Here is a 24592-nt window from a genome sequence, read left to right as displayed (position 1 = left end):
TTTTTTTTTTAAAGATGACCGGTAAGGGGATCTTAACCCTTGATTTGGTGTTGTCAGCACCACGCTCAGCCAGTGAGCGAACCGGCCATCCCTATATGGGATCCGAACCCGTGGCCTTGGTGTTATCAGCACCACACTCTCCCGAGTGAGCCACCAGGCCAGCCCTGATGAAAGTTAAACTAAGAGAATTTGTGGCCCAGAGACCAACAAGTAATACAAGAAATGATAAAGAAAGCTCTTCAGGCAGCAGGGAAACAATACCAAATGGATATCTTGGATTTGCAGAAAAGAACAGACAGTAATGGAAAGAGTAAACACCTGAGTAAATACAAAGCATTATATTTATCCTCTTAAGATTCTTAAGACTACTAGACAAAGCCTTTAAATCAAAGGGGAAAAAAAGATTCTTAAGACATGTGACCACGTAAACCAAGGGTCAGCAAACTAAGACCTATAGTCCAAATCCATCCCACTAACTATTTTTGTAAATAGTTAAACTGGAATACAACCATGCTCATTCATTTTCAAATTATCAATGGATGGCTGCTTTCATGCTACAATGTGAGAATTGGGTACTTACAACAAAAATTGTGTGGCCTGCAAAGCATAAAATATTTACTGTCTGGGCCCTTACAGAAAAAAACTTCTGAACTCTAGTTTAAAGCCAAAAAATTTTAACAATGCCTGGTGAAGTTTTCAGTTCATGTAAATCCAATACATATGACAACTGTAACATAAAAGGTGGAAGGAGAAATGGTAGAAGTATCTGTATGATCAAGGCAGTTCAAATTTAAGTAATTAAAGTGAAAAGTCCAGTATATATATATTATGATTCCTAGAGCTACCACAAAAAAAAGATAAAGAGATAGCTAAAATGTCAATAAATAAACTAAAATAGAATACTGGGGAAAAAATTCAAACAACCCAAAAGAAGGCCTGAAAGAGGGAACAAAAGGACAAAACACAGTGTAGAAACAGAAAACAAAAAATAGTACATCTAAATCCACCCACACCAATGATAAGAGTAAGTGTTTATAGTCTAATCTTTTGAATTAAAAGGAAGAAATTGTTAAGAGTGAAAAATAAAAAAGGAAGACCCAACCATAAACTACCTACAAGAGACATTCCTGAAATATGAAGACATAGACAAGTTGAAAATTAATGAATGGAAAAAGATACACCTTCTACACAGTAAGCATAAGAAGGCTGGAGTAACTTCTTTATATTAGATAATAAAATAGATATCAAGACAAAAATTATTACCAGACATAGGGATAATTCATAACAATAAAAGAGGGAATTCATTATAAATATTCATAGGCCTAATAACATAATTTCAAAATACAGGAGCAAAAAATACCAGAATTAAAAAGAGAGGGAAATTATAATCACAGTAGGAATTTTAACATCCTGCCTCAGCAATATCAAATCTAGACCCCCCCAAAAAAATCAGTAAAATCACAGACCTGAATATCATTATCAACCCCTGTGATGTAACTGACTTTTGTAGAATACTGTATTCACCAACTATATTAAACACATTACTTTCAAAGACACATGGTACATTCATCAAGATAGACCAGATAGGACAATACAGAAGGTGAAAAGAGTAAGACAATGCAGGGGTTGGGGTTCCTCCACCAAAACAAATAAAGAGCTCACAAGAACTATGTAAATCAATTATTTTGCCAATCTGGAGTCTAGCCAAACTTAATGCAGCATCTGTGAGAGTCACAAAGATGTTGTAACAACATACAGCAAAGAATAAAGTCTTTGTAAAAGCTGTCTGGAAAATTCATTAAACAAAAGAATAACTGCAGCCTTTATCAAGCAACAGCAACAATCCCTGGAGAGGGGGAAGAATATGATTACCAGAGTTACCGCATTACAATATTCAAGAAGTTTAGTTCTCAGCAAAAAACTTACAAAGCATACAAAGAAACAGCAAAGTACAGCTCATTCACAGGAGAAAAAAAGGAAACTGACACAAACCATCTCTGAGGAAAGAAAAGAGAATAAAGGAAAATGAATAGAGGCTAAGGGAACTACGGAACACTATTAACTGTACCCATATACACATTATGGGAATCCCAAAAGGGGAAGAAAGAGACAGAAACAATTTTGAAGAAATAATGGCCGAAAACATCCCAAATTTGATGAAAGACATAAATTTATACATAGAAAAAGCTTAAAACTCCAAGCATGATAAAGAGATCCACACCAAGGTAAATTATAATCAAACTGTTGAAAGCCAAAATCAAAAAGAGAATCTTAAAAGCAGGAAGAGAACAAGTCATCATATACAAGACACTCTCAATAAGATTATCAGTTAATTTCTCACCAGATACCATGGGGATAAGAGACAATGAGAGGATATATTTAAAGTTGGGGGGGGGGCTGTCAATCAAGAATTCTATATCAGGCAAAACCATCCATCAAAAATGAAGATATTAAGATACCCCAAATGAATAAATGCTAAGTCACTAGTATACCACCCCTACAAGAAAAGCAAAAGAAAGTCCTTCAGGATGAAACAAAAGGAGACTAGACCTTAACTCAAACCCAAAGAAATGAGAATCAGTGGAAGAAATAACTACTCAGGTTATTAAACTAGTATTGTTGGAGGGTTTTTTTGGTTTGTAAATCCTCTTTTTGTTTCCTACATGATTTAAAAGGTAAATGCATAAAACAATAATCATAAACTCACCTATATTAATGGACACATAATGTATAAAAACATAATTTCTGATAATAACATGGAGAGGATGAAGTTGGAAAGGAGCTGAGTTAATACATGCTACTGAAGCTAAATTTATATCAATTAAAACTGGATTGTTATAAATTTAGGATATAACTCTAATGCCCATAGTAACCAATAAGAAAATAATTTTAAAATATATATTTTTTAAAAAAAGAAAATTAAGAAGGAATCAAAATGGTACACTAGGAAAAAAATCAAAATCAAACGCAAAATGAGGAAGCATCAGTTGGTTAGAGCGTGGTGCTGACAACACCAAGGTCCTGTACTGGCCAGCCACAAAAAAAAAAATTAATTAATTAAAAACTTTTGCCCTATGAAAGACACTGTAAAGAGAATGAGAAGCCAGAGACTGTGAGAAAATATTTGCAAAAGACTATCAAATAAAGGACTGGTATCCAAAATATACAAAAAACTCTTAAAACTTAACAATAAGAATACCATTTTAAATATAGGCAAAAGACCTGAACGGACACTTCATCAAAGATATAGTGATGGTAAATAAGCATATGAAAAGATGCTCAATATCATATGTCACCAGGAAGCTGCAAAGTAAAACAAGGAGATACCACTACACACCTATTACAATAGCCAGAGTCCAAAACACTGACAACACCAAATGCGGGAGAGGATGTGTAGAAAAAGGAACTCTCATTCACTGCTGGTGGGAATGTAAGATGGTATAGCCACTTCAGAAGACAGTAATTTCTTACAAAACTAAACATACTTTTACCATACAATCTAGTAATCGTGTTCCTTGGTATTTACCCAAGGAGTTGAAAACTTACGTCCACACAAAAACCTGCACATGGATGTATATAGCAGTTTTATTCATAATTGCCAAAACATGGAAGCAACCAAGATGGCCTTCAGTAAGTGAATGGATAAACTGCAGTACATCCAGATAATCGATTATTACTCAACGCCAAAAAAAAAAAAAAGTGAGCTATCAAGCCTTGAAAATACTTTAAGTGCATATTACTAAGTGAAAGAAACCAACCCAAAAGACTATGTATCATATGAGTCAACTATATGACACTCAGAAAAGGTCTAAACTATAGACAGTAAAATGATCAATGGTTGCCAGGGATTAGGGAGTAGAGAGACATAAAAGTCAGAGTGCAAAGGATTTTTAGGGTAATGAAATTATTCTGTATGTTCCTATAATGGTATATACATGTCATTATATACACTTGCCAAAACTCATACAGTGTACAAAGTCAAACACGAACCCTAACAAAAATGACGGACTTTGGGTGATAATGTGTCAGTGTAACAAATGTACCATTCTTGTGGGGGATTCTGATAGTGAGGAAGGCTGTGCATATGTGGGAGCAGGGGTTATATGGGAAAAAATGTATAGTCTGCTCAATTTTGCTGTGAATCTAAACCTGTTCTAAAAACTAAAGTGTATTTATTTATTTTATTTATTTATTTTTTTTAAAGATGACCGGTAAGGGGAACTTAACCCTTGACTTGGTGTTGTCAGCACCATGCTCACCCAGTGAGCAAACCAGCCATCCCTTATACCGGATCCGAACCCTTGGCCTTGGTGTTATCAGCACCGCACTCTCCCGAGTGAGCCACAGGCTGGCCCCCAAACTAAAGTGTATTTAAAAAAAGGATTTAAGAGAATATTACAAACTTTGTCAGTAATATCAAACTAAGTGAAACTGAAAAATTTATAGAAAAATCCAACTTACCAAAACTAACAAAAGAAATAAAATATAAGCCTTATTACTATTAAAGAATTGGTTATCAAACCAACCCCCCTAAAAAAAAACTCAGGCACAGATGATTTCACTACTGCATTCTAAGAATATTCAAGGAATAACTAACTCAATTCTTATGGAACTTTCATACCAGCAAATCAAACCCAATATAAAAAGGAAACTATATCATGATCAAGTAGGGTTTATCCTGGGAATGCCAGGTTAACTAGCTGAAAATCAATTACTGAATGAAATTTACCATATTAACAGAATAAAGGACAAAAGGCTTTTGAACATCTCAAAAGATATAGAAAAAACATGTGACAAAATTCAGCAGCCACTCACAATAAAAGCTCTCAGCCAACTAGGAATAGTAGAGAAATTGCACAATCTGGATTAAAGACATATGTGTAAAATTTACAGCTAACATCATACTTAATGGTATAAAACTGTTCTTCCACTAAGAATGAGAACAAGGTTATAATGCCTGCCTTAACCACTTCTATTCAATATTGAGTCAGAGGTGCTTGCCAGGGCAATGAAGGAAAAGAAATAAAAAATATAAAATCAGGGAAAAACTTTATCTTAAAATTACAGTAATCAAAAGTTTAGTATTAGCAAAAATATGGATATTTAGATCAACAGGACAAAATAGAGTCCACATAGATTCATGCATATAAGGTCAACTGATTTTCAACAAAGGTGACAAGGTAATTCAAAGAGAAAAGAAAGTCTTTTCAACAACTGATGATGTTAGAACAATGGATATCCATCAGTATTGAAAAAAGTGAAATTGGCTAGTCAAATAGCTCAATTGGTTAGAGCATGGTGCCGATAACACTACAGTCCATGGTTCAGCCACCAAACATAAATTAACTTCATTTAAAAAGAAAAAGAAAGTGAACCTCAGGCCTTGCCTCATACTATATGTAAAAATTAACTCAAAATACATAAAACCTAAATCCATAATATAAAACTTCTAGAAGAAAATACAGGATAGTCTGTGTGCTATTGTTTGAATATCTGTCCCCTCTGAAACTCATGTTGAAATTTAATCCACAATGTAACATTATTAAGGGGTGGAGCCTTTAAGAGGTGATTGGGTCATGAGGGCTCTGATTAATGGGTTATCACAGGAGTGGGTTAGTTATCACCATAGTGGGTCTGTTATAAAAGCCAGGTTGGCTCTATCTCTTTGGCTCTCACTCTTGCTCTCTCACCCTGTGATGCCTTCCACCATGTTATGACATAGCACAAAGCTCTCACCAGAAGCTAACCAAATGTGGCCACCCAATCTTGGACTTCCCATCTCCAGAACTGTAAGAAATAAACCTCCTTTCTTTATAAACTACCCAGTCTCGGGTATTGTTGTAACAACAAAAAATGGACTAAGACACTGTGACTTGGGGATATGCAAAGATTTCTTAGAACACAAAAAGCACAAATCACAAATTCTGATGAATTGAACTTCACCAAAATTTAAAAACTTTTGCTCTTGGAATGATACTGTTAAGAAAACAAAAAGGCAAATCACAGACAAGGAGGAAATACTTGCACTGTATATATCATAAAGAGTTTGTATCCAGAATATATAAAAATTTTAAAAATTCAATATAAAGACAAACAACTGTGCATAAAGTAATTAATAACACAGTAGGCCTCATATTACTATCATTAATAAGGCCTAATTTCAAGGTTAACCCTTGACTGGCATCTAAAAATTTGACTCCATGTGTTCCAAGTCAAAGGTTAATTGGTAAGAAGGGTGGTTCACTGTGCCTAGACTGTTTGTGCAAACAATGTGATTTATGATGAATATATGCATTCCTTCTGGGAGTCTGAAATTTTGTATAAGCTAGGTAGAAGGTACCTATGTAACCATTCCCCACTAAAAACCTTGGGCCTGAGTCTCTAATGAGGGGCAGAATCATGTGTTGCCACATTTTCATGACTGGGGGAAGGAAGCCTACACATCGCTTCCCCCATCTGTGTCTTTTTTCCTCATGACCCAGCTGTGTATACTTATTACACTGCTGTAACAAATCTTATTGGTAAGTACAACAAAATGCTGAGTTCTGTGGTCCTTCTAGTGAATCTCTGAATATAGAGGTTGTCTTGAAGACCAAACAAAAAAAATTATTTGGATAGACAACTCACAAAAGATGTACAAAATACCCAGTAAATACACAAACAGATGTTCAACGTCATTAAGAAAATGCAAATTAAAACTGCAGTGAGGACTTTCTGGTCAAGATGGCAGAATAGACAGTCCCCAGCATCACTCTCTCCCACAAATCAACCAATTTACAACTATAAAAAAGCAACGACAATCAAGCTGGGGCCACTAGAGCTCAGGGGAAGAGGAGGAGAGATCGACAGAGTACATGAAGGTAAGAGAAGCCACGATGAGAGAAAGAAAAAACCGCTTGGACCATTTGGAGCTCCAGCCGCATGCAGGCTGGAACTGCTGAGCGCATGGAGCAGGAGCCGGCAAAAGCCGCATCTGTGCCCTCCAGATGGAAGTTGCTTGCAGGTGGGAGAGGAGAAGAGGGACTTGCCAACCCCTGGGCCAGCAAGACCCATAGGGTTCCTGTGGATTCACGTAGGAGTGAGGAGCCACAAAAACCAAAGAAAAGGAGACACTCAGAGGCCGGTGAATCATTGCAAGGGACTGGCACACGGCCCATCCCATGGGAAGTGGAGGGGTTTTTTTTGTTTTTGTTTTTGTTTTTCAAAAAAATGACCAGTAAGGGGATCTTAACCCTTGACTTGGTGTTGTCAGCACCACACTCTCCCAAGTGAGCCATGGGCTGGCCCCATGGGAACTGTTTGCAGCATGGGCAGTGGGGGAGATGGGCCCACCGGGAGAACACTGGGGCACAGCAAGGACAGCTGATCTGCACCCCTATCAGCAAAGGACCACTCACAGGAGACTGGTCAGGAATACAGAACTGCAGGGGGTGCAGTTTGATGAGAAGACTCAGGCCCAGACCAGAGTTTCCACACAACCCGAGTGTACTGGATCTCATGAGAACTATAAAGTCAACCATTAAAACCTGAGCTGCACAAAAAGCCTTCCCTAGGAAAACAGCAGCAAAGCAGCAATCTAGCTCAACACACAGCTAAAGTACTGGTCCCCACGAGAAATTCCATTTTAGAAGTAAGCAACGGATAACAAATTAGTCCTAGTGCAGAGTTTAAATGGTGGGAACAGCAAATAATCCAACACAGAACTCAAAGAAAAAACAAAGTACCCGCAACCAGAGACAAAGTTTCATATTAACTAGTAAAGGTCTCATTTCAAAGAACACCTATAACACAGAAAAACCGGAAGTCCCCTAGGATACTAAGCCAGAAAGGGGGGAGGGACAGGGGCCTCAGCAATGCCTCCAGACACCCACAAACAATCCTGAGGGTGGGGGACACCCGCAGCCAGCCCAGCGGTGACCACCAAGCCACCGCAGGAAGCGCCCCAGACTCTCCCAAGCAGGGCTGGGGGGGACCTCAGGCCTTGGCAATGCACCCCCAACACATGCAACCAACCCAGCAAGAAGAGCCCTGGGTTCCCAAGCTGGGATGGTGTGGGGCGAGGACTTTTACTCACCCCCCTGGCATCTGCACCCAGCCCAGCAATGACCAAGCCACAGCTGGAAGCCCCCCAGTCTCTCCTATGGGAATGAGGGGGGGTGCCACAGGCCTCAATCCCACCCGTCCTCCTCCCTCCTTCTTCCATCCCATTTCCTTCCCCTTTCCTTTCTCCCCCTCTGTCCCAACTGCTCCACAACAACATCCTAGAATGTAAAAAGTAATATTAATAAAATTTCATTTTCTTTAAAAAAATAATTAAATAAATAATAAAAATAAAAACTACATACGGCAATTGATAATTTTATACTGAGAAAAAAATAAAATCAAAATAAAACTACAGTGAGGGGCTGACTGGTTAGCTCACTTGAGAGAGGGTAGTGCTAGTAACCACCAAGGTCAAATAAAATTCAAAAACAAGCAAAACTACACTATTTTGTTCAGAAAATAAAAAAACAAATGGCTGGTTAGTTCAGCTGGTTAAAGTGCAGCTTTATAATCTCAAGGTCATGGGTTCGGATTCCTGTAATGGCCAGCCACAAAAAAAAAAACTATACTATATTGTTTAGAGATGCATGCAAACATGCTAATACCTACAAAGAAAAGCAAGGAAAAGATTACCTCTAGGGGGAAAAAGGGGTTTATGATTGGGGAAGGGATACATTAAGAGTTTCTGGATTGTTGGCAATGTTCTATTTCTGACCTGGATTATGGTTAAATGGGTGTTCTCTTTGTAATTATTTAAGTCAAAATTTGTTTTACTCTTTTTCTTTATGTTAAATTTCACAATAAGAAATTATAAAGAAATGAAACTAAATCATTGCTCCACAAAGTAAACTTCCCACACCATTTCACTTAAATTGCTGCTTATAGTCTACTCTCATCAGAGTTCTAAGCAACAAACTGAAAGGCTCACTTCCAATACTCATACAATACTTATGTTCTCCTTTCTAGTCCGACGTTCCCGAAGATAGTCTCTCTGTTCTGAAATACATACTATGGCAGAGTAAAAGTAGGTCAGGAAAATGCTACATTTTTACTCTAGTTGCAAATTCAATTATTAATTTTTTAAATGCAATGACAAGTTTAAAATCTTGGACATCTAATAAACACATTTAAAATCTTCAGTTACTTTAGACTCTGACTTGACGTTCTAGTCTTCTAGGTCTTAGAGCTTTGCTGTTTTCTAAACATGAAAGCTAATGATCTATTTTAAAAAGCAGAATATAGCTGGTCAGTTAGCTCAGTTGTTTAAAGTGTGGTGCTGGTAACACCAAGGTCCAGTGTTCAATCTCTGTACCAGCCAGCAAAAAATATAAAATAAAAAAACAAAATAAAAGGCAGAATGGAAAAATGAGTCTATTCTGTTATTACAATCATGTTTATGTTATGTATGCACATGTACCCAAGCCTTGACGGGATTATATAAATTCTTAATTTTAGTGGAGGGGAAAATATTTTTTTCTTGCTTCAATTCACAATACATTTACCTATGCAATATATTTTTAGTCTTATAAAATCCTTTATTCTTTCCAAATCTTTCTAACTTCTCAGTTAGCATTTGATAGACTATACCCTGTGAGCCTTATGTGATATACACTATGACTTGGGTACAAGTAGTATATAAACTTCCACTTTCATTTAGAAAGGAAAAAAAAAGAAAAAGGAATCAGCCCAAATAGTGTAATCTTATACCAGTACTGCTTATTCAGGAAAAAAAAAACTTTTAAAGATAAATTGCTTACATGTTTCACTAAAACATTTTTTGCTCTATTAACTGTCTCCCTCATCCATTTTTGTTCTACACCATTACAAAATATATCAATCCCTTTGATTTGGAATAATGCTGAACACTATTTTCAGAGAAAGAAAAGTATACGTGGTGCCACTGGCACTAAGCCATGAATTATTTTTAATTATGACTTATGCCTAAAAATATTCTTCCCTAATCTTTAAAATCTAGAGGTAAATAATGGTGTCGTGCCCGTACCAGACCGGGACCAGCAACGGGATCGCAACCCTCGGTGCTGCGCCCGCCCCTCGCTCAGCCAGTGAGCGGGAACCGGTCTGTATGTGGGATCCGAACCCTCAGCGGGAGCGCCGCCGCGCTCCCAAGGGGCGCACTGTAGCAGTGCGCCACCGGGCCGGCCCTATATGAGATTTCTAAACCTGAGGTACCTATAGGAAATCCAATCTCAATAGACTAAACTGAATATCTTTCTCCAAAAACCTTTTACTCTGGTTTTCTCCTTAGTGCTAAAGGTATCTGACTGCTCAGGGCAGTCACCCCTGTCAATTCTTTCTTATTCCAGCCCTACAAGCCCCTCTCCCCCAAGAAAATCACAAAGTTCTATCCCCTTAAACTCTTCCAATTCCTTTCTGTCCTCTTTGAATACACTGCTTCCTCGACAGGCCTTCACCTCAGCTCACTTGGATGATGAGAATATCTTCATGGAGAACTAGCTTTCAAAGCCTCCAATTTCAACAGCTTCCAAGACATTCTTCACACTAAAGCCTGAGGGGTTATTCTAAAACCCAAAATTGACCAAGCCACTTTTTACTTTCCTCTGTGATGTGGTTCCCCATCACCTTCAGGATAAATGCTACATACTTCTAGCACTTTTATGACTGATGCTAGCCCATCTCTCTGTCTATTGCCCTATATCTACCCTCAGCTCCAGTCATGTTGAACTATCTGCAACTATCTTAAGGTACCTAATTTTTCCAGGCCTTAACACTTTTACACACTGTTACCACTGCCTGAAAATCCCATCCTCCAGCATTTACCCGAAGAACTCATATTCAGCTTTCAAGACTCAAATTCAAATGTCCTGTCCCATGGAAAGCATTTCCTGATATCGCCAGGAAAGTGAAAGGCACAATTCACATAGTACACTAGAGTGTGAGCTCCCTGAGGACAAACAACACATTGTATTACTCTTTGCATCCATTCTCAGAACTTGGCACATAAGCAAATGCTTAACATTTGGTGAGCTCAAATCAGTAGGAAAAAAAAGCACTTTCAAATAAATTTTTTTTTTTTTTTTTTGTCTTTTTCCGTGTCCGGCAACCGATTCCAACCCTCAGTGTTGCCCCCGTACCGGACCGGGACCGGCAACGGGATCGCAGCCCTCAGTGTTGCTCCCGCGCCTCGCTCAGCCAGTGAGCGGGAACCGGTCTGTATGTGGGATCCAAACCCTCGGCGGGAGCGCCGCCGCACTTCCCAAGCGGTGCACTATAGCAGTGCGCCACCGGGCCGGCCCTATATGGGATTTCTAAACCTGAGGTACCTATAGGAAATCCAATCTCAATAGACTAAACTGAATATCTTTCTCCAATATCTTTCTCCAAAAACATAAAAATTCCACACAATAGTATTCTAAGCCAGAAGACCTGAATCAGGAGAAAGAATGGAGAAGACATGGTATAGTACAATATAGGGAACTGCAACATAGTAAAATATTAATAGTTAAGTCTTTATAATGATTGTTGCAATGTTTAATGCAAATGTTAAATGACTCCTGAAAAAGAAGCTTCCTATGGCTAAAATATAATAATATCCTATAACTAAAATTCTGTTGAGGTTTCATCTTTTTACTTTTTAAAAATTCTATAGGCTAGGACTGGCCTGTGGCTCACTCGGGAGAGTGTGGTGCTGATAACACCAAGGCCATGGGTTCGGATCCCTATATAGGGATGCCCGGTTAGCTCATTTGGGAGAGCATGGTGCTGACAACACTAAGTCAAGGGTTAAGATCCCCTTACCAGTCATCTTTAAAAAAAAAAAAAATTCTATAGGCTAGCAGCAGCACAGGAAAACAGTTGTAGGCTGCACCCAAGAGTATAGAGACTCTAGATCCCCCAGTATTATAAGCTGATGTACTTACAGGGAGTTTGGTGAAGGCAGGGTTGGTAACATGTTTCCCAAAGGCATCTTCCTGGAACTGGAGAAGCTGTACCACCAGTCCAGCCAGTGTCTTATTGGTAGGAGCATCTGCATGAACATACTGCAAGATAAAGACAGGGATTCAAAAACTGGTACAATCATTGCAGAAGAGAATGTTGGCTTTCTTCCTAGTATCTACTAAGCACTGGCACTGTGGCAGATTTATAGATCTCTGAAAAACGCTCTCTGCTATAAAGGAGCTTACAAAAACAAATATGTGTATGCATGTAAAAATGATTAAGATGGCAAATTTTATGTTATGTGTTTTTTACTACAAAAAAAAGAAAAGAAAAGTAATCCACGCTGATACAGAGAATGTCAAAAGGCCAAACTAGTGGTAGAGACAGCAAGGTAGCTTCATAGCAAGGAAAGATAATGGGTAACATGAAAGGGAAAGCATAAATTAGTGAATTAAATAAAACGTAAAATTTTAATTTGGTATTAAATGTTCAATATCACACTGAGAAGCCAATACGCTCAATTTAAAAAAATATATATATTAAACCTCAAATTTTGAGGAGAAACATCTACACTTCTTCCCCTTCAGTTTCACAAAAGATAACAGGGCTGGCCAACTGGTTAACTCGATTGGTTAAAGCATGGTGCTGATAACACCAAGGTAGGAGTTGGATCCCTGTACATGTCGGTTGCCAAAATAGTAAAAAATTAAATTTAATTAATTAATTAAAAGAAATAAAAGTTGGGCCGAGCCCGTGGCGCACTTGGGAGAGTGCGGCGCTGGGAGCGCAGCGGTGCTCCCGCCGCGGGTTCAGATCCTATATAGGATGGCCAGTGCGCTCACTGGCTGAGCGCAGTGCGGCCAGTCTCAAAAAAAAAAAAAAAAGAAAAGAAATAAAAGTTATTGAACAACTAAATTTTCTTCCTGGAGCAAACCTCCTTCCAAGTACCAGCCAACATTTCAAGGTTAATGTGGTATGTTACTATTACAATATTTTTTAAATGAGTGGTGTATGGCAAAATGACATCAGCTGAAGAGTCTACAATTACTTACATTAAGTTGAATGGCTCTCAATTTGTGCTACTGCCAATCAAAGACACAGCATAATATAAAAGGGCAATCATTCTTAAGCATAATAGTCTCTCAAATTTTCATCTGTTGAGGTGCATTAGATTCCCACTGTAAATGATGTAGCCAACATTCAGTTAACTGCTGAACACTAGTATTTTGTAAGAATGTTTTATTTCACATGGAATCTTTTAGACCAGAGGTCAGCAAAATACAGCCAGCTTCCTATTTTTGTGTGCCCCACAGCTAATGGTTTTTACATTTTTAAATAATTGGGGAGAAAATTTTTTAAAAGACACATGACAATTATATGAAATTCAAATTTCAGCGTCCATAAATAAAATTTTATTGAAGTACAACACATTCATTTATGTATCAACTACAGCTGCTTTTGTGCAACAGTGCAACAGCAGAGTTGAGCTGCAACTGAGACTACATGTTCCACAAGGCCTAAAAGATTCACTAGCTGGCCTTTTACAGAAAAATTCTGCCTATTCATTTTCTAGATCACTCCTTCTTAGCCCCATAAAAAACTTCCTTTTATATTAGTTTGAGGGTGTTCCATAAGAATATATTTCTACTTGGTCACAAAATGACCCACATATGGCAAACATGAGTCAAACACTGGAGACAAGTTTCACACAATTAAGCCCATGTCAATTCTGTCAGTCTGAAACAATGGTTCTCAAACTTTAGCATGCAATAGAATCACCTGATTGTTAGCTGCAACCCCAGGGTTTCTAATAGGTCTTTAATTCGACAGGTCAGGCCCAAGAATTTGCATTTCTCACAAGTCCCCAAGTGACATTACTGGTCTGGGCACCACACTTTAAGAACCACTAGACTTTTTAAAAAATCCATTTCAGCTACTAGTATATATCTCAGTTAACAAATGAATTTTATAATAATTTAAAAGTTAAAAACCAGTTAAGCAATTTTTTAAATCTTAAGAACTACTTAAAATTCCCCTTTCCTACAATTTATTGCCAATTCCCAACAAAAACTAGCAAGTCTAGTTTTTTGAAGAACTATACCCTTCCAAGTGAGAATTCAACATCATTTTTCTCCAATTTACTTGACATAGTAAATCTTTAATAAATAACACTCAATCGGTAAGTAATTAGCAAGTAAAACTTAACATAGTATAACCTTTAATAAAGAATAAACTCTGCAAGTTTATCCTACAGAACTAGCAAAATGCATTGTACACATCCACAAAGTAACTTAATAATCTTTAATAAATACACGTTACCAAAGGGGTCATATAATGTACTGCAGTTTTTGTGCAACATACAAAAGTGACGTAAAAAAAAAATAACCATAATTCTTTACTTTTCAGGTAACAGTAGATAACTGAACAATGCCAAATTCTAAAGCTAAAAAAGACAACATCCTGGGGGAAAGATGTTCAGCTGGAATCAAATCGACCTTGCAGGCAAAAAGTAATTTTTAATAACTGTGGTAAATATAGCTTTGTATATACCCTAAACTTCATTACTTATACATGTTTCATTCAATATATTCTGTCATTCAGAATAAGAAAGGTTTCATGTGGAAACCCTATAGTTTTAGAATAAAGATTGCCAGGTTAAAGCCCAATCAAACCGTAGGTATTTTCAAGTCCAATTTTTAAATTATAAAATATTTTACCGGCCAGCTGCCAAAAATAAATAAATTATAAAATATTTAACTCTGATTAGATATTTATTCCCAAATCACCCCGAAAATAACTAAACATGAAAATGCATGTAAGAGATGACATATTTAATTCATAAATGAACTTTAATATTAATTTGTTAGTGTAAAATATACCTGCACCCCCTCAAAAGGCAGCCAATGCACAACTTTAGCTTTTCAAATCAACTCTTAAAAATTTCAAAATTTTAACATTCTATTTAACCAATAAGAATGAAACAGACTGACCACAGGCTATATCGCATAAATATCACTACCAATTCATATTTATATAATCCCTCCCATCTTCAAGAACTATCTCACTTGATTCTAACAATAGTCCTATGAGAGTCACAGCCTTACTCCCAACTTATAAATGAAAAATTAAACACACAGAAAGCAAGTGATCTGATCAAGGGCATCACCAATTACCAGCCAAGAGGAGTACTGAACTCACATATTCCAATCAAATGTAATGTTCATTTCACTATCCCATACTGATATGAGATTTCATTCAACTGCTTCCAAAAATATCACATAACACATGAAAAATTCCTAAAAGCTTTCCAAACACTGAATCCTAATTAGGAAAAAAAAATTTAATGATTATACAGACTAAGTTATAAGCATTTTATCTTTTGATCAAAAAAAGTTCAATACCATGTGTTATTTTTTTTGTCTTTTTGTGTCTTTTTTTGTCTTTTTTTCGTGACCGGCAACGGATCACAACCCTCAGTGTCGCGCCCGTACCGGACCGGGACCAGCAACGGGATCGCAACCCTCGGTGTTGCGCCCGCACCTCGCTCAGCCAGTGAGCGGCCAGTCTGTATGTGGGATCCGAACCCTCGGCGGGAGCGCCACCGCACTCACAAGCGGCGCACTGTAGCAGTGCGCCAAACAAAACTCATTAGTCTCAAAGTATTTCAATTAGGAAAGTCAGGAAGATATGTTCAGAAAGTTTTATCAATTTTTTAAAATATTATTTACAGCATTAATGAACTATCAAAAGTTAAACCTGACCTTAAACAATCCTATTGCAGCAAATGTTCCATTAAAAAAAACCATTTAACTCTCTTTAATTGTCAAATAATTTGTGTAAAGGGTATAAAAATACCTTCATTAAGCAATCTAGCCTAATTTTAGTAATCATCCTGAAATCTTAAATCTTATTTCAGAAATACGCCAAACTTTGGGAAAAAACATACCTGGGAGTTTAATGGCTTATAGATATACTTCACATCCGAGGTATATGAGTTGAATCAGTTTGATATCAGCATTGGTAATGTTTTATAATATGAAAACCACACAGAATCTATGGACAGAAGTACAGCCCTCATCTTTATCAAATTTAGAATGAAGGACATGCACCCAATAATACACAGAAGGCAGCTTAGAAAGGAGATGAACAAGCTTCTGCAATGCTGCAGGACTTAAAATGCAACCTCGGGCAAACAGTTAACCTCCCTGTGCTTCAGTTCCTCTTACCTAAGGCTAAGGTGGTCACCTCATCTGGACTCCTTTGGCTTAGTGGAAGCTAATCCTAGTCATAAAGTATTCACCGTGTTGCTAAACCAAATTTATCAACAAAGTTAAATGAGTAGGTTCCTAAACTTGTTAATCACTCAACAAATATTTACTGAGCACCTACTAAGTGCATTTAGAAAACAATGATAATGCAAGAAAGTTCTTTTATTTTGAATTCATCTGGGTTGTTCAAGTAGGTTTACTAACTTTTTCCACTAGAGTGTGAGTTCCTACAAGAAACATATTATGGGGCCGGCCCGTGGCTCACTTGGGAGAGTGCGGTGCTGATAACACCAAGGCCACGGGTTCGGATCCCACATAGGGATGGCCAGTTCGCTCACTGGCTGAGCATGGTGCTGACAACACCAAGTCAAGGGTTAAGATCCCCTTACCGGTCATCTTTTAAAAATAAAAAAAAAATAAAAATAAAAATTTTTTTAAAAAAAAGAAACATATTATGTGTAGCAAAAAAAATTTGGACTCTTGAAGATTCAATTCCTAATAACTTCGTATAGCATACATTATACGAAGTTATACGATGAGCGTGGTGCTGACAACACCAAGTCAAGGGTTAAGATCCCCTTACCGGTCATCTTTTAAAAATAAAAAAAAAATAAAAATAAAAATTTTTTTAAAAAAAAGAAACATATTATGTGTAGCAAAAAAAATTTGGACTTTTGACCCAGGCAAATCTTCACTGAATCTCAAATCTACCACTCCTGTGATCTTAGAGAAGTTCTTAAATCCAGAGCCTTGGGTTGCTCTCATTTGTAAAATAAGGTAAATAATATCTATCATTCAGGACTGAGGACATGTCATATGATAGATGCTCAGTTGTTCCCTGATGCATGGCTAAATCCATCAATAAAAATGCAACTAGCAATGTTACACTTACTTCATATAAGTTGCCCACATTTAAACTAGTTGCTTGAAAATGCAGTATTAAACGTAATAAAATGTTTAGTTAAAACCCATCAATGTGGGCCGGCCCGGTGGCTCACTCGGGAGAGTGCGGTGCTGATAACACCAAGGCCCCGGGTTCGGATCCCATATAGGGATGGCCGGTTCGCTCACTGGCTGAGCGTGGTGCTGACAACACCAAATCAAGGGTTTAGATCCCCTTACCGGTCATCTTTTAAATAAATAAATAAATAAATAAATAAAACTCATCAATGTGTACACACAGTAGCAATGTGTAGAAAAGAATCAAAGAACCTGCTGATTAGTATGAATTCTGGCTGTCAGGCCTAAGAGATACACAATTCTGAGTCTGAGTAAACCCAAGAAACACATATACTCTCGCTTTCCAAAGCCCTGAGAAAGGCTGGAGGGTTAGCTCAATTGGTTAGAGCGTGGTGTTGTAACACCAAGGTCAAGGGTTTGGATCCCATACCGGCCGCTACCCCCCCCCCCCCCAAATAAACCGCGAAGTCCTGAGAAGTCAAACCTAACTTTGACTTTGTCTCTAAAGCCTCAGGGACACTGAATCAACATTAGTGCAGTGGTAGAACAAACCCTTCAGTCTGCCTCTCACCCACCCAAACAAATGTCTGAAGGATTATCCAAGCCTAAAGCCACCCTCTTAAAGCTGAGCCCAATCTGATACACAGAGAGTTTGAAGAGGTAGAAATGACTATTATTTGCCTTTTTCCACTCTCTTCCTTCATATTCAAAGGAATGTGTCTCCTGAGCATTTTTTTTTGTTTTAAAGTTTCATTGAATTTAAGACCGAAAGCATTGGCTGGAGGGAACATGTTTTAAAAAATTAACAACTGTTTTCATAACATTCAGTTTCTTTAGCCAATTCCAGAGGCTCTACTGCCTACACACAAAAATGACCAATTTATCACTATATAAGGAAGGGCAATATTCTCGTTTGATTACGTGCAGATGAAAACAACCTACAGTCCCAAAAGTGACTTGAGGGAGGTAAAAAAATTCAAAGCATCTAAAAATATAATTATTGTCCCTCACTTCCTCAAACTTGTGATATGAAATGGTCATTTCTGAAAGTACCACAGTGTAATGTCAAAGAAACCAAGATCTCAGCCCATGCCTAACAACTGTCAAATGCTGACAGTCTTCAAATGATTAAGTTCCTAAACTAGTTATCTTTTCATTCACTCAACACATATTTACTAGGCAACTACTAAGGGCGAGGCATTAAGTACCAATCATGTTCCAGGACACGCTGTACGCACAGGCCTCACAAAGCTCTTGCCCCTGTGCTATGGTCCTCAATGGGGGGAAGTACAGAACTGAAGAGGGTGCTCCGGAAATTTGGGGGAAGTGTTTTCGGCTACTAAAAAACATTTGTTATAAATAACAATTTTGAAAACCACTAACGCAGCGGAACTTACATTCCAAAGGAAGGAGAAACAAACGAAGAAATAATTTCAAGAAGTGGCAAATACTTCTATAAAGTGGGGAGCTCTAATATAAATTGGGTTCTCAGAGAAGGAAAGAACACATTATGTACAAGTGAACACTATACTCTTGTTCTCACACCATACGTAACCAAAAGCACAATGAAGTAAAAACTGTCATTTTTAATAGTTCTCATCAATACTATGATTCATGATGTTAACCTGTTTTTAACTTCCTAGTACAATCGTCCACAGTCTTTTAGCAAATCAACAACAGGTAGCAAAACCTTGGTTACCTCAACACTTTCAAGACTAGTCTCTAAACAAAACATGAAGCTGCTTTTTCTCACACTGGCTCAGAGTTCTTAAAGATCATTGTTCACACACCTAACAAAAGAGAAGATTCACACTGTCCGGGTTGCTGAGCTCGACCCGCTCCTGCACACGAGGGGGAGCAGGGGATTTCGCCCGGGGTGCAAGGATTCGGAGGAAATAAGCTCGGGACCGAGTCAGGCCCGGGACGCGCCGGCGCCGAAAGCGTACGGCGGGGGCGTGGCGGGCCCGGCGCCTGCCTTTGTTGTCCCTCGCGGCGCGCGGGGGGGGGGGAGGGGCGGCCTGAGGCCCGCGAGGTCAGCAGCCGTCCCTGGTCCCCGTCACGCGGCCTCCCGACTTCCACGAGCGCGAGAACCCACCTTCTTATAGTGCTTGCCCAGCCAAACCCGCACCGAATCCAGCTGGGACACCGTCTCCGGGCTCTCCCAAAACTTGCTGGCCGGACCCCCGTCCTTCCGCCGATAAACTGCCAGGCCCACGGCCGCCGCCGAGCCTCCCACGCCCGCAGAGCCCGCTACCGCCCCCGACCCGCTGCCGCCCGCCGCCGCAGCCATCGTCTCCTTCTGTCGTCCCTGCCCCCCGGCCTGCCGAGGCCCTCGCAGCGTTTCCCGGTCGCGCGCGCGCGCGCGCAGCCACCACCACCGCCTCCCGGCCCCGCCCAGCCAACCCCTTTCCGGCGCGGATGCCCGGCCCCGCCCCACTTCGGGACGGGCGCCGTAACCGACGCGAGCACGCGCGTACGCATGCGCAACACTCTTCGACGTGCTTTGCGTCTGGCTCTCGCCAGGGTTCTGCGTGGAATCGTTTTATGCGGTGGACAGCTGCGTGGAGAATGTGTGTCATCGCCTGCCACCGCCGGAGAGAATAGTCCTGGTGTGAGCATGCCGAGCGGAAAGCCCGTTAGGGTGTTGAATGCTGGCCAAGGGCCCCGCACGCGGAGTGAGAGTCTGCGCCGGCCTCTGTAAAACATCATCTGGGACGCCCAGGCCACGGAGTTTCTTCGGCTTCACAGACCTTCCGCCCCCTGTGGCTCCAGCCACGGTACTTTATTCTTGCCTTGGGGACTTGCACCAGTTGTTCCCGCGACCATGACAGGTCTTCCTTTCTGATTTTTACTAAAGAGGCGCTTTCAAATTCGTTCTTCGGAAAGCCGATCCCTTACCACACAATATTGAACACCCACTCGGCATTTTCTGCGTAGTATTCACCACTACCTGGTATTTTTCTTGTTTATTTTCTTATCGTCCACATAAATTACATGAGAACCTAATCTTGACTTGTTCACAGGTGTATCCTCAGCGCTGGAAACAGGGCCTGTTATCTAATAGATGTTCAATAAATATTTGATGAATGAATGAATGGCCTACATAGAGGCAGACAGGTTTTAAATTATTAAAGTATAATTGGCCCTAATGGAGCTATAAACATAATGATATATGATCTAGAGCAGCAAGTGATTAATCGCTTGTGAAAAAGTCTGCCGAGTTTTGTGAGACCTTTTTAAAATGAATAGAATGTGATCAGGGAGGAAAGAACATTCTGGACACACGAAGACAACTGGAATAAAGGCGTTGAACTGTGAAAGCATGCTTCGTGAATCTCTTATAAGCGTAATTTGATTGTGGCAATGAATTTTTACTTTACCTGTAAGCACAGAGAAATGACATCAGATTTATATATATATTAGGAAAATAACAATTGCAGGTGTGTGAACGATAGATTAGAGGAAAAAAAGACTGGGGAAAGATGACCTGATAAACAGTCTAGGGCAGAGAGAATGAGAATAAAATAGGAATAAGATAGGATCATGCCCTTTAAGAATTTAGACTCCAGGGCCCGCCCGGTGGCGCTCTGCTACAGTGCGCCGCTTGAGAGCGTGGCGACGCTCCCGCCGAGGGTTCGGATCCCACATACGGGCCGGCCGCTCACTGGCTGAGCGAGGAGCGGGCGCAACATTGCGATCCCGTTGCCGGTCCCGGTCCGGTGCGGGCGCGACACTGAGGGTTGCAATCCGTTGCCGGTCATGAAAAACGAGACAAAAAGAAAAAAAAAAGAATTTAGACTCCAGAAGTATTGATAATAGCTGATGTTCATGGAGCACTTACATGCCATGCTTTGTACTAAGAACACCTGCATTACTGCAGATAAAGAAAATGAGAGGGCTGGCCCGTGGCTCATTTGTGAGAGTGCTAACACCAAGGCCATGGGTTCGGATCCCTATATAGGCATGGCCGGTTAGCTCACCTGGGAGAGCGTGGTGCTGACAACACCAAGTCAAGGGTTAAGATCCCTTTACCGGTCATCTTTTTTTTTCTTTTTTGTCTTTTTTGTGACCGGTAAAGGGATCGCAACCCACTGGCCATCTCTATATAGGATCCGAACCCGCGGTGGGAGCACTGCTGGCACACCCAAGCACCGCACTCTCCCGAGTGCACCACGGGGCCGGCCCTACCAGTCATCTTTTTAAAAAAAGAAAGAAAGAAAAATGAGGCACAGAGAAGTTAAGTAATGTGCTAGCAAGTATTAGAGACAGGTTTTCGAACCCAAGAATTAGACCCTGGAATACTACTCTCCCCCTTCCCAAGCACAATGTGTTTTCTGTTAATAACATGTGACCAGAGCAGAGAAAATCCACTGGAGAGGTTCAGAAAGCTATTTCATTTGCCTACAGCCATGGAGAGGGAAATTACTTCTTCCAGGACAGTGATATTTCAACTTTTTTGCTCAAGTAAAATAATTTAGAAAATTATATACTTCACTTTTTAGAAAAACATCTAAAATGTTTCCTTTTGGGGGGGGGGCTGCCCTGCATGTGGATCTGAAGCCTTGACCTTATTGTTACAACACCATGCCGTGCGGTAGCCTTATAATACCAAGGTCACCGGTTTGGATCCCCGTACTGGCCAGCCACCAAAAACAAAAAAACCTTGGTGTTATAACAGTGGGCTGTAACCAACTAAGCTAACCAGCCAACATCATCAAAAATTAAATAATTGTTAGAGCACAGCCTTGTAACACGAAGGTCAAGGGTTCGGTTCTCCACACCAGCCAGCCACCAATAAATGAATAAATAAATAAAGGACACATTATAAAGATGGACATTTTTAATGAAATGGTTACATCACTTTTTTAAAGTTTTTATTTTGAAACAATCTCATTGAAAAGTTGCGAATACAGTACAAAGAGCTCTTTCTTTTCCTGAACTATTTGAGAGTAAAATGCTGAAATTTTAATATTTCCTACAGACAATTATATTCTCTTACATAATCACAATACAATCATTAACACCAGTAAATTAATACTTCAAATTTTGAACTTTGAGCATGGTGCTGACAACACCAAGATTCAGGGTACCATCCCTGTACCAGCTAGCCGCCAAAAAAAAATTTTTTTTTTTTTTTTTGTCTTTTTTCGTGACCGGCAACGGATCGCAACCCTCAGTGTTGCGCCCGTACCGGACCGGGACCGGCAACGGGATCGCAACCCTCGGTGTTGCCCCCGCTCCTCGCTCAGCCAGTGAGCGGCTGGTCTGTATGTGGAATCCGAACCCTCGGCAGGAGCGCTGCCACGCTTCCCAAGCGGCGCACTGTAGCAGTGCGCCACCGGGCCGGCCCTTTTTTTTTTTTTTTTTTAACTTTGATCTTTTGCTGGGCTAGCAATATGCTTTAGGATGCTGGTCAGCAGCAGTGAGCTGCCGCTCCCAGTCAGCCAAGTGATCATGTTGAGGGTAAACAACTGATACTATACAGTGTTCCATGTTGCCAGTGTTTTTACGATATTATGTTTTGTGTTTTGCATCATATCACGTCTAGAAAATGCTCATTTTTTACTTACAATATTTTCAATTTACAATAGGTTTATAAGAATGTAACCCCATCATAAGTCATGAAAATAACTGGTAACAATATATTGAACTGTGAAACATGCTTCCTGAAACCCTCCTTAAGTCCATGGGGTATAAATGTAATTTGGTTGCAACAGGGAATTTTGGCTTTACTTGTAAGCATTGGTAAGCATTTCACTTTGTATTGTAAGCTACCCTTCTTGGCTTCTACAATCCCATGCTAGGTCATTGTAAATATGGTTACTCTCTTTTGTCTAATGACTTCAGGACTGAATTATTTGAGAAGGGATGGTAGGGGAACAGAAAAGGCAAAAACATTACTCTTTTTCTCTTTTTGTTTTTATAACGATAATAACAGACAAATATGGGATTGGATGCACACTAAAGAAATCTTTTTTCAAAACTCAACCTACCACCCCATCCACCTTCCTGACCTTTATTTTATTTTATTTTTTGGCAGTTGGCTGGTATGGGGATCCAAACCATTGACCTTGTTGTTACAAGGCTGTGTTCTACCCGACTGAGCTAACTGGCCAGCCCCAAAAACATTACTCTTAGGGCCGGCCCATGGCTCACTTGGGAGAGTGTGGTGCTGATAACACCAAGGCCACGGCTTCAGATCCCTATATAGGGATGGCCAGTTAGCTCACTTGGGAGAGCATGGTGCTGACAACACCAAGTCAAGGGTTAGGATCCCCTTACTGGCCATCTTTTAAAAAAACAAACAAACAAACAAAAAACATTACTCAAATCTAATGAAGTCTAAATTCATAAAAATTTGGTGGCCATAATTGACTACAGACAGTCCTCTCTGCACAGGAGTACAGGACGATAAAAATGACCGTAAGTACACAAAGCACTCTTAATAATCAGTGGGAAAAATTTCAATTATTCCATGGCCTTTAAAAATTTTTATCAATAGAGCCGACCCGTGCCTTATTTGGGAGAGCGTGGTGCTGACAACACCAAGTCAACGGTTAAGATCCCCTTACCGGTCATCTTTTTAAAAAAATAAATAAATAAATAATCTTATCAAGATCTTTTGCACAACACGATGACCACAGTTAATGTATATTTCAAAATTAGTAAGGGTAGGGTCGGCCCGTGGCTCACTCGGGAGAGTGCGGTACTGATAACAACTGAGGGTTCGGATCCCATGTGGAGACTGGTTCCCACTCACTGGCTGAGTGCGGTGCGGGCGCAACGCCGAGGGTTGCGATCCCGTTGCCGGTCCCCGGTGCGGGCGCAACACCGAGGGTTGCGATCCCGTTACCGGTCAGTAAAAAAGACAAAAAGAAGAAAAAAAAAAAAAAACCTCTATTGGTTATAAATGCATAGTTTAATGGAAATTGATATAGTAAAATTTATTTAGTACACTGTAATTTAAAAGATTAGAAACATTGAGAATTAAGTGTTTTATATCTTGGTAAAAAAAAATTTAACAAGGGCTGGCCCAGTGGCGCACTGGAAAGTGCGCCGTCTGGGAACGCGGTGGCGCTCCCGCCAAGGGTTCGGATCCCATGTGCAGACCAGTTCCCGCTCACTGGTTGAGCACGGTGCGGGCGCAACACCGAGGGTTGCAATCCCATTGCCGGTCCCCGGTGTGGGCGCGACACCGAGGGTTGCGATCCTGTTACCGGTCAGTAAAAAAAAAAAGATAAAAAGGAAAAAAAAAAATTTAACAAGAGTAATTTGAGCTTCTTCTTGTATAATTTAAAATACAGAGCAAGGGGGCCGGCCCGGTGGCGCACTGCTACAGTGTGCCGCTTGCGAGCGCGGCGGCGCTCCCGCCGAGGGTTCGGATCCCACATACAGACCGGTTC

The 24592-nt window shown here is 39.9% G+C and overlaps 1 protein-coding gene across 1 annotated transcript in view; it reads right to left on the bottom strand.

Moving 5' to 3' along the window:
• Window positions 1–24592, bottom strand: part of LOC103596877 (SWI/SNF complex subunit SMARCC1-like) — a gene marked incomplete at its 3' end in the record, with an annotated part of 74916 nt that overhangs the window by 40108 nt on the left and 10216 nt on the right. Inside the window, exons 2-4 of the mRNA XM_008580639.1 lie at window positions 20475–20569; window positions 19285–19716; window positions 11943–12062 (exon numbers count right to left, since the gene is read on the bottom strand). Coding sequence (XP_008578861.1) covers window positions 11943–12062; window positions 19285–19716; window positions 20475–20569 — 647 coding nt within the window. The remainder of the gene's footprint in view (window positions 1–11942; window positions 12063–19284; window positions 19717–20474; window positions 20570–24592) is intronic.

This window comes from Galeopterus variegatus, unplaced genomic scaffold (assembly GCF_000696425.1).
Source record: "Galeopterus variegatus unplaced genomic scaffold, G_variegatus-3.0.2 Scaffold2134, whole genome shotgun sequence".
Lineage (NCBI taxonomy): Eukaryota > Metazoa > Chordata > Mammalia > Dermoptera > Cynocephalidae > Galeopterus > Galeopterus variegatus.
The sequence above is the reverse complement of the archived record's forward strand: the minus strand, read 5'-3'. Positions and strand labels throughout refer to the sequence as shown.